Raw genomic sequence first — 13,673 nt, 5'->3', positions numbered from 1 at the left:
ACAGGCATTTGTTGAGATATATTTGTAGTATGATGCTGCTATTTACCTGTGAGTGTAGTCTTTTGTTATGCTTAGTTTGTTAAAACGTGACAGGCATCCATGTTTGAACACAGGCATGCAGAAAAATGTTTCCTATGTCTAGGTCACATTTTTTAGGTCTCGCGACCTATCGATGCGCGCAAGCGCATCGAGCGGAGCGAGAATTTAAGTGGCCAAAATCCTCGTGCAACCACCAGCTTTTTGCTGGCGGTTTTCATGAAGTTCACGTGAACCACGTGATCAAACACGAACGCGCATCAGCCTCCCTCCCTCCTAATTGCATTTGCCGCACAGCACATCAAAGGGCTTCGCCCAGCGTGCGCTCTGCGGCTTCTTGGCTTCTCCTCCCCTAATTAGTCATTTTCGCCGCTCTCCCCACTCGGGCCCCCTCCCCTGCCCGCCGTGTCGCATTTCTCCTCCCCCCTCCCCTTCTCTGCCTTCCTTTCCCGGCGCACGTTCCATGTGTTTTCATTCATGAACCAAGACTGCACTGTAGAATTATTGAAGCTTCACTAAGTTTAAACAACACGTTCCATGTGTTTTCATTCATGAACCAAGACTGCACTGTAGAATTATTGAACCTTCACTAAGTTTAAACAAGACATATGGAACCCCGACGTACTGCTATTCAAAGGTTATAATTATATTATAATTCCTGCTTAGAAAAGGCTCGTTTTCCGAAAAAGGACATTTTACACAATCGTGAAGTGTAATGTAAGAAATACAATGAACATGTTACCCCATTTACGGGCTGAGTAATCAACTATAGCAATTATCGTAATTCTCTTGGCCCCCGGTGCCACTGCTGCATCATTGACCCTGCGTGTATTACGGCAGAGAAGCAAGCTAGCAGCCACTCCTGCCTCACGGGACAATCTGTATGGCAGCCACTAACGTCACTTTATAAATTAAGCGGCGGGGTGTATAGTCGGAACCACCACAGCTTAATAAGTTTGTCGAATTACAGTTACCGCATTGCTCTACCACGGCAAAAAAAAAAAAAAAACGCCGCATACCTCTACAACCCTTTAGGGATTGCGGCAGTGGTGTTAGCAACTAGGTGAGTATCTGGCGAGGAGAACACCTACGCTTGTGCATCAAAATAGAAGTAATCTGTATATTAGACAACAAAAAAACAAAAAGCACTTGATACATGGATTGCCTTATTGCACTATAAGCTAGTCCGACCTCGCGTATGATTCTTCCACCAGGATACATTATAGTAACCACCTCCCCCCCATATCATTACCCACGGTCAGCTAAAATGCTAACCGGCGACAGAATCCACTCTGCACAGGGAAGCCTTACATGGGAGACGGTATTACCTTACTGAATTTTCTACCTACATTGGGGGAGGGGGCAGAGCACCACTCACACCTTAGGTAGGATACATATGTTAAATGTATCGTTTAAGCGGAACTTTTTATAAAACCTATTTTAGCACAATTTCACCACAAGTTAACTTAGCAATACTCCGCCATCCGAACTTCTCAAGTTCGTGTATCCATACTAGACCCTCACAGATGGGAGACTGTTCCAGAGCTCTCCTAAAACAAGCATTGGCATAGCCAATAGGTCTCGCTTGTGGGACCTTATAAGTATTTAGTTTTGCAGCACAATATCCTTGGTGCAACAAGGATATTGTGCTGCAAAACTAAATACTTATAAGGTCCCACAAGCGAGACCTATTGGCAATGCCAATGCTTGTTTTATTCTCCAAGCTTGCGGTGCTGCATTCCACCAGGACTTCAAGCTTGGAAATACATTTTAAAAATCAAGTACTGCAAACTTTTAAACTACAAAACAGGGCACATACATAGCAGACAATGAAAGAGAGTGGCCAGAGAGAAGTGGCACAGATCGCCTGTGCACATTTCTGCATTACTGTGTTTGCATGTGGTATCAAACTAACGACAGAACTATTGGCTCTGCCCGTTCTTGTATCTGCCAGTGCTAGGGGGCATTTTTTAGCAAGAGCCCCACTTTCATTAGATGAAGATTCAATACATACATCCCCTCCAGATTCCTTACATCCTCCTACTCTCAGAAACTCTCCATTCCCAGAATCAAAAGAGATGTCATAAGCGATCGTATATGAATGCTCAAGCTATTTGCGCTCTACTGAAACGGACTTGATATTTCACAAATACATAAAATTTACCCTTTCACTGACCCCATCCACCTTATCCCTCTCTTCTTCTCTGTTCATAGTCTTGACTAGTAGCAAGAATAGCATCACAGTTCCTTGTTTCTGGTTAGTGCTCTTCAAATACTCTAAATAAAAATAATGCTGCAGTTGCCCAAAAAATTCACAAGAGGCTGAAAGTGGTCACACAGAACAAGGAACTACTTAGTCGTGGTTGAGAAGGCACATATCCAAGCAACGAAAAGAAGGGAACTTAATCCAAGCGATAAAGAAAGCCCCTCCCCCACCTTCAAACTGGAAATCTAGTGCCCCAAAAATCTTACTTGTGGGGTTGCCAGAACTGCGTCCTCTTCCTGCCCAGCGTTCATCACTCTGGTAGCATGGCTCAGCCTCTTTTTTTACTCTGAATAAAACATCCGGATTGGTGATTGTGTAACCTGTTAAAAAGAGATTTCGGAGTATTCAATATTAACAGATGCACAGATTATTTCCAGAAATCAGCTTCGGGCAGGTGAAACCATTAACAATGTAAACCTAGCTTGAGCCTGGAGCTCTATAAAGTTGGAATAGCACAGCTCAGTGGACTGACTCCATGCTCTCTTCCGCACTCCAGCCCTCGAGACTCGTTAGAAGTATCTAAGTGGGTTATTTTTAGGGGGGAAGCATTTTGAATACACAGACCTTCGATATCGTTCCAATAAGTCTTGTTCAAAGTTCACACTTTTAAGCAGAGCTGTTCACGTGCAAGCCCAATGACATTTCTCATCACATAGATCAATAAACGAAGGAAGGCTCCTCTGCTTATCTGAGGAGTGTACAGGACGCACATGCAATTCGGGATGGCTTTTATGTCCGTATGAGGATACCAACCCCTGTTCTCCCTCAGAATGAAAGCCTATCATTAATCAGAGCAATAATCAACAAAAGTAAAATCCAGAACTGAATTTACAGGATATGAAACTAATCAACGAGGCGGCAACTGAAGAATTTTGAAGAGGGCTGAGGCAAGGGGTTCTTAATTGTTATGTTACTGTATGAAGACATGTATGGCACAGGTTGGGTTAATTGTGGCTTACTTCTACCTTTAGAAAAAAGTATTATTCGTGTACACATACATGGTTTCCTTTTTTCAATTAAAAGAATTTTGCTTTGTACATTGGTCAGTTATACGTTTTTGGATATTAGCTTATCAATAGGTTTTATTATATGTATACTTTATCTTCCATAAAATATTAGTGACTTTAATTTATTTGTATATATTGTAGGCATGTGGAAAATCAATTATAAAAAATAAGCCCAAAAGAGAGGATACTTATTAAAGAGTGAAGCAGATTCCCTAAACAAAGACTTATGGACTCCAAATAAATTGAGTTAAGGCAGTTTGTGAGTGGCACAGACGGCGAGAAATGTAGGGGTTGATCCAGCGGGCTATAGAAAATATATCATAAACTACGCTACCCAATTTCATAACCTATAAACAAAATTCTAAACTAAACATGGACCCATTTATGAACCTGATATATTTTGGGCCTACTGAATCAGGTGGTCAGAATAAATCTATATACACATTATCTACACACTATATACATATTTATACATTTGCAGAAAGAATATTGTCATTAGAATAAAACCCAACCATTTAAACGACCACCATAGGCGACGTGATCTAGCTAAAGGTAACCTATACTTCTAAATAACCAAGACCAGCTTGTTTGTCAAAAGTAAGATTTTATTTTCTAAATTATGGTATATATGTTGTAAGTCTTATAAATGAAATTTATTTGCAATAAAGCAAGCATGATGGTAAGAAATAAGAAAAATACAATTTAAGCAATTGAATTAACTTCAAAGAATTATATAAAGTTTAGCATTTCTAAAACCTATTTCCCTAACTGAGCTAAATAGACAGAAATTAAAGTAAAGATCTTTGAGGATTCTTACGTGCTCCACGCAAAGTCCAGCAGCACATCACCCTCATCGGAAAGTCAGAAAGCAGCAGCCAGCCCAACCCTAAGGGCATGACTTTTTATACCTTTCTACGCTAACTAAACTAGCAAAGGAAAGTTTTCAGAAATACTCGACGTCTCATTGGCTGAGAGTGACAAGTGACATGTCACCCGATTCTTAAAAAGTTCCACAAAATCATGTCTTACAAAGACCATTGTCTCTTCCACGTGAAGCCAGAGGCTTCCTGCGATTGCAACTTTGTTTTAAGTCATCCTCGCAGCTTCCATAGTCTTACAGTGCAACTTCCGCGGATGCCAAGTTAAGGACTGACAAAAAGTTCACTTTCGACCTTGGCCATGTCCGACAGAATGATGTCAGCTCATCAGTTTTTGCTTTGTGAATGCATCTTCAATAAACGTTTTAATTCAGAATGGGCGTCTCGTGACTTTCTGCAGAATTACAGATCAGCTTTTATTTTGCGGCTCAAATAGCTAGGCCTCAAAAGCAGGCAACTTATGATTTCTAGTATAAAACAAACACAAGAAAAGTATTAATGTAAGAAATAAAGTATATTCTGTATCCACCCCATGGTTTACTAAATAATTAACCCACCCGATTAATCAAAATGTTACCTAGCCATTGCAAACAAATAAAGCAGCGTTTATATTTACCAGTCTCCGTTTTTCTATGAGACCCATATGCACCTAGAATAGTAGAAATGACATCACACAGACAAGGAAAAGCAAAACAAGCACATGCTTATTTTAAATATGCAGCAGTTAGTAATGACAAAAACGAAAACAATAAATTATTTTATTATTTTGCACGAACAAAAAGATGCAACATTTATGCACGTTTATGAGCACACATGTTAGTCCCCCCACGTGTAAAGTTTAATCTAGGTTGTATTAGCACAACATATCACAAATCATTAATAATTTTATTCATGTTATGGAAATGTGACTTTGCGAGTTTAAACAAAATTTTGTTTTCTATCTCGCTCCATCAACTCCCTCATCTGGTGATTAACAAATCACCACACCAGCACTCAAAATGTTGGTAAATTTATTTTATAAGAAATCGATTCAAATTCATTGTATTAGTAAACCTAAAAGTCTGTTTCAGCATAATCCTTGCAATTAACATGACGCTCTCTATGTAACTCCTGCAACTCAATCTCCCTTTCCTCTTCTTTTCTGAGTTTATAAATTCTCTTCTTTTCTCTCAAATGCTTCTTTCTTTTATGCAACAAACAACCTACTTTAGTCAAAATAAAAATGAATATAATTATAATCAAAGGTGCCAGAATCTTGCCAAGAATTGAACTTCCGATATTATGAAACCAGTTTTTAATTGCTTGAAACCTATTTGAAAGTTTCCCAGTAAAATCTTCTTCTTCTAAAGGAATTATTTCAGAATGCATTTGTGTAATATTCTTAATATACATTTCAATATTTTTACTTTCATCCGGTATATATGTACAGCAATGTTGGACATGTAAAATGCCACAGACTCCTCCCTCTTTTGCTAGGAGTATGTCTAAAGCAAGACGGTCTTGAATTACCATGGATCTAATTGCAATAACTTCAACATTCACTAATTGAAACCCATCAGCAGTGTCAGTTGATAATCTATCAACTATAGTGGACAATTTTCTGATTCTCCCTGCATTTAGGGTTATACCAACAAAAGGTATTACAGCTTGAAAAATATCTCCCAGAACTTCAGTAAAAGTTTCTCTTTTAGCTCTATTTACATAATTATGAATTTTAAATAATCCTTCTGAATCTCTGTCAACATGAAACACTTTAGGAAAAACAATTCCCACATAACAAGTTCCATACCAATGGTCTGGAAGGTTGTAGTAGGCTTTGTCACCACAAACAAAATAAATTCCAGGAAAGATAGGATCTTTTCCACCTTTAAATCCCCAACCTCCCAAAATCTGATAAGTATCTTCACAGTTGCTTGCACCTACAAAATAATTATCAAAAAGTGTGTTATCTCTTCTAATGCAAAGCTTTCCACTAACAGGTTTATCTATGTGAATTGCAATATTTTCAAGCATTTTGCCATTTAGTTTCTCATCCTCTTTTTGCCAGAATGATGACTTAGTCTGCTTGACTAATTCATTTCTCTTATAAATTGCTCTTCTCTCCTCAACCATATTCAGAAATTTCTTTCCTTCAGCACTCAATTTACATGTTAGATTATTCTTGTAAGCATACTCATAAGTGAGTTCGTTAGTAACAAGGAAATATTCTCTCAATTGTTTAGCTTTCTTATGCTTATTTAAAGCATTATCAATCTTAACATTAGCAAAAATCTCATCATAATTTGAATAGTAATATTCTAAACGTCCAGTTTGATAAAATAAACTAGTTAATACACTACATGTAACAGCATAAGTGAGAGGAAGCATATTATATGTTACTCCCTCAGAAACAGAAGCGGGCAACTTAACGCATACATAACAATCCTTTGCATCCATTACCTTTACATATTCACTCAAAAGCTTTGTGAAAGTATTGCTTGAAAAATCACCTATTGATTTATCTTGATGAATGTTAGGCTGATGATCGATTACTTTTGCAGATGCACTATGTTTAGTTTGGCTAACCAGAGCTTTGCTTGTTAAATTAACTTTGTGTAATTCTCTATTCATTTCTAAAGGTATAATCACAGCTAGTACCAACCAGAGCAGAACTAAAATGAGCAGACACACCAGAGTCATCTTACAGCATCTTTTAAAAACAGAGCATTTTGAAGTGCTCTCCTTAATGTAAGGCATTTTTAGGTTAGTTTTAGCCTCAAAAATAAAAATAAATTTTACACCCCCCTTTTAAAATATTTTTCTTTTTATAACCCTAAACAAGATTTCTTCGACCTTATGTCATACATAAGTTTTTCTTCTATTAGACAGTTTTCTTCGACCTTGTGTCAACTAACAGGATTTCTTCAGCCTTATGCCAATTTAATAAATTTGTACTTCAATCATTGTCACTAATTTCTTGGATTTCGTTTTCTTCTTCACTACTATCATATATGTCAATAACAGGTGGAATTACTAAGTAAGTCCACTCAGGAGACTTGTATTTTTGGTTTGGTCTAATTATTCTCTTTCCTTTTCTCGATATCACTTCTATTTTCCTTCCAACTCCAACCTCTTTTCCAGGACTCTTTTGACTACTGATTTCTTCAACTTGTTCTATTGGCTTTTTAATCAATCTGACTCTCAATCTTCCACCAGGCCAGTAGTCTGCTTTTCTCACGTACTTTTTCTTTGGTTCAGAATTATTCGATTCAGATTTCCAAGTCCTTTTCTTTCTGCTTTCACTTCCACCTTCCACGTCACTTTCCTCAGTTTCGTAGTCTGAAATTTCAATTGACTCAGGAACTTCTCTATACGGCAATTTCACTCCTTCAGGAACTTCACTTTGTCTTCCATCACTGGTACTCGGTAATTCGTTCTCTTCCTCTTCCTCAATTACCTCTAGCTTCCCAGATTTCGGATTTTTGTTCCTTACTTCAGAGCTTGTTCTCTGCCTTTCGATACTCTCCTGGTCTGAAACTTCTTTTGGTTCAGCTTCTCTGTCTTCAACATAGACAACCGAATCCTCAGTTATCTTTCCTTTTAGCAGATTCTCTTCACCTTCAGAATCTATTTCAATTATTTCTAAGTCTTTTCTTGTCAGATTTCCATTCACTGGCACAGTTTCCAGATGTCGACTTTCTTGTCGATCTTCAGAATCTGGAATTACTTCACCTTCTGTTCTGTCTTCTGCTTCAGAATCAGAGTCATCTGTGGTATCACTTTCAACATCAGAACTCTCAGGAGTTGGTATTGGAATAGTATGACTTGGATGAATCCAGCGCTTCAATCCTCTGCACTTTACAGCATTAGTAGTGATCAAGATTACCTGCCTAGGTTTCTGCCATCTAGGAGATAGACAATTCCTCCTCCGATGTACTTTCGTTCTGACCCAGTCTCCAGGTCTCAGATCATGTGTCAAAACTTTGTCATTTGATTGTGCTTCAGTTCCCACCTGATTAGACACAGAAGTTACCATATCAGATAACCTTTTACAGTAATCCAAAATTGCACTGTCATTTATGCTCAACAGTTTACCTACAGGTACAAAAGCTTGCCTCATAACTCTTCCCATCAAAATTTCATGAGGACTCAAACCTGTCTTTTTATCTGGTGTACTTCTTATTGACATCAAAACAAGTGGAAGAGCATCAGTCCACTTAACTCCTGTCTCTAGACACATTTTTCCAATTCTGTTTTTGATAGTTCCATTTATTTGTTCAACTACACCTGATGCCTCTGGTCTGTATGCACAGTGTATTTTCTGCTCAATACTCATAGCTTCGCAAATTAACTTCAACAGTTTGTTATCAAAATGGCTTCCTCCATCACTCTCAATAGTGACTGGAAAACCGTACCTTGGGATGATTTCTCTGAGCATTAGTTTCGCTACTGTAATTGAATCACAATGTCTTGTAGGAAAAGCCTCTACCCACCTTGAGAATAAGCATACAATTACAAGTACATATTTCAAACAGTTGTGTAAGGGCATTTCAATGAAATCTATTTGTAACCTGGTGAACGGACCACCCTCTCGACCAATTATTCCTGTCCCCACCACTGATTTTCTGTTTGGATTCATTTGTTGGCATGACAAACACCTTTGACAAAAAGATTCTGCAATGGTTCTAAATTTGGTATTGAACCATGTTTCTTTAAACAGTCTGACCATAGAATCTCTTCCTAAATGTGCAGGACCATGATATAATCTGGCCATGTCAGAAATCATGCAATTTGGTAAAACTACTCTCCCATCTTTGTAAACCCACACTCCATCTTCATCACGTTGTCTACAATCTGATCTTAACCACTGGTCTTTTTCTTCATCATCTGCTTCGTTTTGTAAATCTCTAATCTCATTCCATGTTTCTACAATAGTTGTTAGCATTAATGAATTTGAATCAGTTTCTGTACTTCTATTCCGATTGTAAGAATAATTTTTCCTTGCGCAGTACTTTGCTGTTTCATCTGCGAAGGCATTTCCTTTGGAAATATAATCAGTCCCTCTAGTGTGTGCTGCACACTTGACTATGGCAATTTCTTTTGGCAATTGTATTGCTTCAATTAATCTTCTAATGAAAACTGCATTTTTAATTGGTGATCCTGTTGATGTCATGTATCCTCTCTGTGACCAGAGTTGTCCATAATCATGCACAACTCCGTACCCATACTGACTATCAGTAATGATGGTAACTCTTATATCCTTTGATACTTCACATGCACGAATTAAAGCAATCAATTCAGCTACTTGAGCTGAACGAACTCCTTCAAGACATGATGCTTCTTTAATGTTTTCGACTGTACAAACTGAGTATGAAGCTTTCAAGACACCACCTTCGGATCTTAAGCATGAGCCATCTACAAAGTAGACAAAATCCGATTCAGGCAAAGGTCTGTCTTTGATGTCTTTTCTTGGTTTAGTGCAGAATTCCATGACATCTAAACATTCATGTTCTGTCTCAATGTCATTAACGATTTCTGAATCAGGCAGTAATGTAGAAGGATTCAGATTCAAACATCTTGAAATCGAAACATTATCTGCTCCTAGTATGATTTTCTCATACTTTGTCAATCTGCTACTTGTTAAATGTTGAGTCTTACCTCTTGTCAGTAATATTTCAACTGAATGAGGCACAAAAACTTTCACAGGAAATCCCATAATGATTCCTTCACTTTGTTCAAGGCTGATACTAGTAGCTGCAACTGCTTTTAAACAACCTGGTAATGCTTTTGCAATTGGATCAAGAACTGCAGAGAAATATGCAATAGGTTTCTTTAGGTTTCCATGTCTCTGAATTAACACAGATAATGCACATCCTTCTCTCTCACTGCAATACAGTTCAAAATCTTTCTCATAATTTGGCATACCCAAAGCAGGAGCTTTGCATAAGCTCTTTTTCAAGTTTTCAAAAGATTCCATCTCAACATCATTGAGAATAATTGGATCTTTTACATCTGATTTGGTCAGTCTTTGTAGTGGTTTCGCAATTACTGAAAATCCACTTATCCATTGTCGACAGTAACCTACCATTCCCAGGAACATTCTGACCTGTCTTTGTGTTCTTGGCGGTAACATTGCTTGAATCATTTTTATTCTCTCTATTGTTACTTGTCTTTTTCCCTTTGCAATTCTGTGACCAAGATATTTCACTTCCTGTTTGCAAAACTGTAATTTTGCTGGGGACACTTTATGTCCTTCTTCTGCAAGGCGATTTAACAGAATTATTGTGTCTGTTACACAATTTTCTCTTGTCTTTGCAGCTATTAACAAATCATCAATATACTGCACCAACGTAGACCTACCTGGTAAGTCTAAATCTTCTAATGATCTTTTTAACAGTTCGTTAAAGATTGAAGGACTTTCTGTATAGCCCTGAGGGATTCTTGTCCATCCAAGGGTCTTACCTTGGAATCTGAAAGCAAAGATTTCATAACTGTCTGGGTGTAGAGGAACAGTAAAGAATGCATTGCAAAGGTCAATGACTGTGTACCATTCAGCATCATATGGAATCTGAAATAGAATTACTGCTGGATTTGGAACCACAGGACAACATGGAATAACAATTTGATTAACCTTTCTCAAATCTTGTACGATCCTAAATGTTCCGTTAGCCTTTTTAACTCCCATAATCGGTGAATTACAAGAGCTACTCTTCATTTCTTCCAATACACCTTGCTTGATTAATTTTTCAATTACAGGTGTAATACCTTCAATTGTCTCTGTTTTCATTTTATACTGTGGAGTGTTTGGAAATTCTATTCCCTGTTTCAATGCAATTTTTACAGGATCTACGTTTTTCATCAGACCCATCTCATTCCCAGTAAAATCCCATATTTCAGATTTCACTGTTTCTTTTAGCTCTTCAGGTAAATCTTTTTCTTCAAATGCAGGAAACAATTTTGTTTCTTCTGCTTCCATCATCATCATTGTCATTCTGTACAAACCATCTTCCTCCATTGTTTGTAATTCAACTCCTTCAGGAGAACAATATATTCTGCAATTCATTTTACATAGTATGTCTCTACCTAATAGATTTACTGGACTACTATTACAAACCACAAATCTGTGTTTGTCTCTGTAATTTCCAATTTCTACTGGTACTGGATCAGTTAAGTCTGTTTTAATTTGCTGATTACTTACTCCGACAACTTGGATGGTATCCCCAGAGAGAGGTAGGTTTTCAATTTCCACTGATCTAACAGTAGAACGGGTAGCACCAGTGTCCACTAGAAAAGTGATGTCTACATCATTAACTTTCCCATTTACATAAGGACCGGACTGGTCAACCTCAAGAGTGGCTCCAACAACACACTCTTCCTCCTCTCTCGGGCACCGTCAGCAATAATCATCAGAATCACTGTCTTGGCTTTCTGTTAATAAAAACTGTTGTGAAGCATTTTGCATTTGAACCCTTTGCTGTTTTTGCTGTTTTTGTGGTTTTATTACCTGTTCACATCCCTGAAATCCCACGTTTGGATTATATTTTTGAACTCCCCCACAATTCGGAAAAGGTGGTTGTGGCAACTGGTCCTGTCGATTATTCACCTGTTGTTGTTGCTGTTGTTGTAATTGTCGCTGAATATTAAATTCATTTAACCCCTGTTGCATCTGTAGCTGTTGCTGCACGTTAACACCATTCTGCATCTGTGGATTCAATAAGGGATTCTTTAAGTTTCTAGGAGGATGAGGACACTCGTCCCTCCAATGTCCAATTTCGCCACAATTAAAACAAGGTAATCTTTGTTTCAGCTCTTCTATCTTTGGGCTAAATTTCTTTTGGAAATTATTACCTTTAAACTTTCCTTGTATCTGGTTCGTATTTCCAGTTTGAACAAAATTAGTGTTCTTATTTCCCATGCTGGCAATCTGTTGCTCAGCCACCTTTACCTGTGCCCACATGGCTTTCTCCTTCAGCTTCTTCTGTTTTACTTCTAATTCATCGCTACAATATTTTGCTTTTCTCAGAATATCATCAATAGATAGTGCTTGCCATCCGACAATACTAGTTCTGATCATTTCTCCAATTTCAGGCTTTAGTCCATAAACAAATCTATAGATAAAATGACTCATGTCTTTCTCGTCTAATTTTTCATAACCACTGTATTGTTTAAAGATTAACAGTAGTCTTTCATAAAAAGAATGAACTGATTCTTTTGTTTCCTGCTCTGTTCTTTCTATTTTAACCCAATCAACTTCTTTGGGTGGAATTTTGTTTTTCATCCAAACAATTACTTTCTCGTAAAAATCCATTACAAGTGGATTTGGGGCACCTGTTTCTTTAATTCGCTCAGGTTCTGTTTTTGGCCAACTAATAGATATTTTACATTCTGTCCAAAGATCAGATGGAACAACAATGTCAAAAAATCCATCCAAATCAATCCACAGAACTTTTGACACTTTGATAAATCTATCGACTTGCCTGTACCACTCAACAGGTTTCTCTCTTAATTTCGGAAAGTCATTTGTGAATAACAGAATGTCCTGTCTCGACCATGGGACATGAACATATCCTCCACCTGCAACTTCTCTCATTGGAAATTGTTTTGACATTCTTTCTAATCTTTCATCTTCCTTTCTTTTGGTCCATTTAACTCTCCATTTGTTCAATTCTCCTAGCTTTTTGATATAGACAATCAAATCTTTAATGTGAACTATTCTTCCCATTGAGTTCAAACTCTCAATGTCGCTTTCTGAGAAATCTAATCTATAATGTTTTGCAAAATTCTTTTGTTTACTCACATCGATTTCAAGTTCTGCAGCTAGGTCCTCTAATTGATCATATTTATTTTTCGTTTTCCACTGAATACTTTTGCAAATGAATAGTAGTTCATCATCCCGATAGTAATTTAAACTATCTGGGCCAATTGTTCCAATTATTAATTCTTCTATATTTGCTTTTAATTTGGCCACATCAAGCTTTGGTGTAGTTACCCTGACTTCAGGACTCCCTACATCTGACATAGCACCCATTGGTGTTTTTGGAGATAAATCCTCATTAAAGGTTAAATCAGGCATTCTCGATCTAGAAGTGTTTAATTCTGTCAAATCTGAATAAAATTTTTCAGCAGGCTTTTGAATTTCTGTATTTAAAGGAATAGTTAATCCAGTTTTGTTTGTGTTTCTTTGATCAAATACAGGCTGAACAGGACCTATTGTTACTGGAACTGTAACAGCTTCCATGCCTTTTGTCATTCTTTTAATTAATTCTTCTTTAGACCTTAAGTATTCATTATAATCATCATCCTCAACATTTCTTGTTTCTCTTGTATATTCTTTTGGAGGTTCCCTTGCTCTTGGAGTCATTGAAAAATGTCTACCCTCATTTCGAGCATTCTCAAATTCTGATCTTCTAGGAGTTTCAGTGATTTCACAATTATTTGGATAAAGTTTAGGAGCTTCATTAATTGGAGGTGCACTCGGTGAAGTTTCAGTAGAAACCACCGGAGTAG

General features: G+C 37.4%; 1 protein-coding gene across 1 annotated transcript in view; it reads right to left on the bottom strand.

The window, feature by feature from the left end:
* Positions 1-13,673, bottom strand: part of LOC144829331 (zinc finger protein 777-like) — a 104,774-nt gene that overhangs the window by 66,168 nt on the left and 24,933 nt on the right. The window contains exon 4 of the mRNA XM_078688377.1: positions 2,509-2,622. Coding sequence (XP_078544503.1) covers positions 2,509-2,622 — 114 coding nt within the window. The remainder of the gene's footprint in view (positions 1-2,508; positions 2,623-13,673) is intronic.

Source organism: Lissotriton helveticus, chromosome 4_1 (genome assembly GCF_964261635.1).
Source record: "Lissotriton helveticus chromosome 4_1, aLisHel1.1, whole genome shotgun sequence".
NCBI lineage: Eukaryota > Metazoa > Chordata > Amphibia > Caudata > Salamandridae > Lissotriton > Lissotriton helveticus.
The sequence above is the reverse complement of the archived record's forward strand: the minus strand, read 5'-3'. Positions and strand labels throughout refer to the sequence as shown.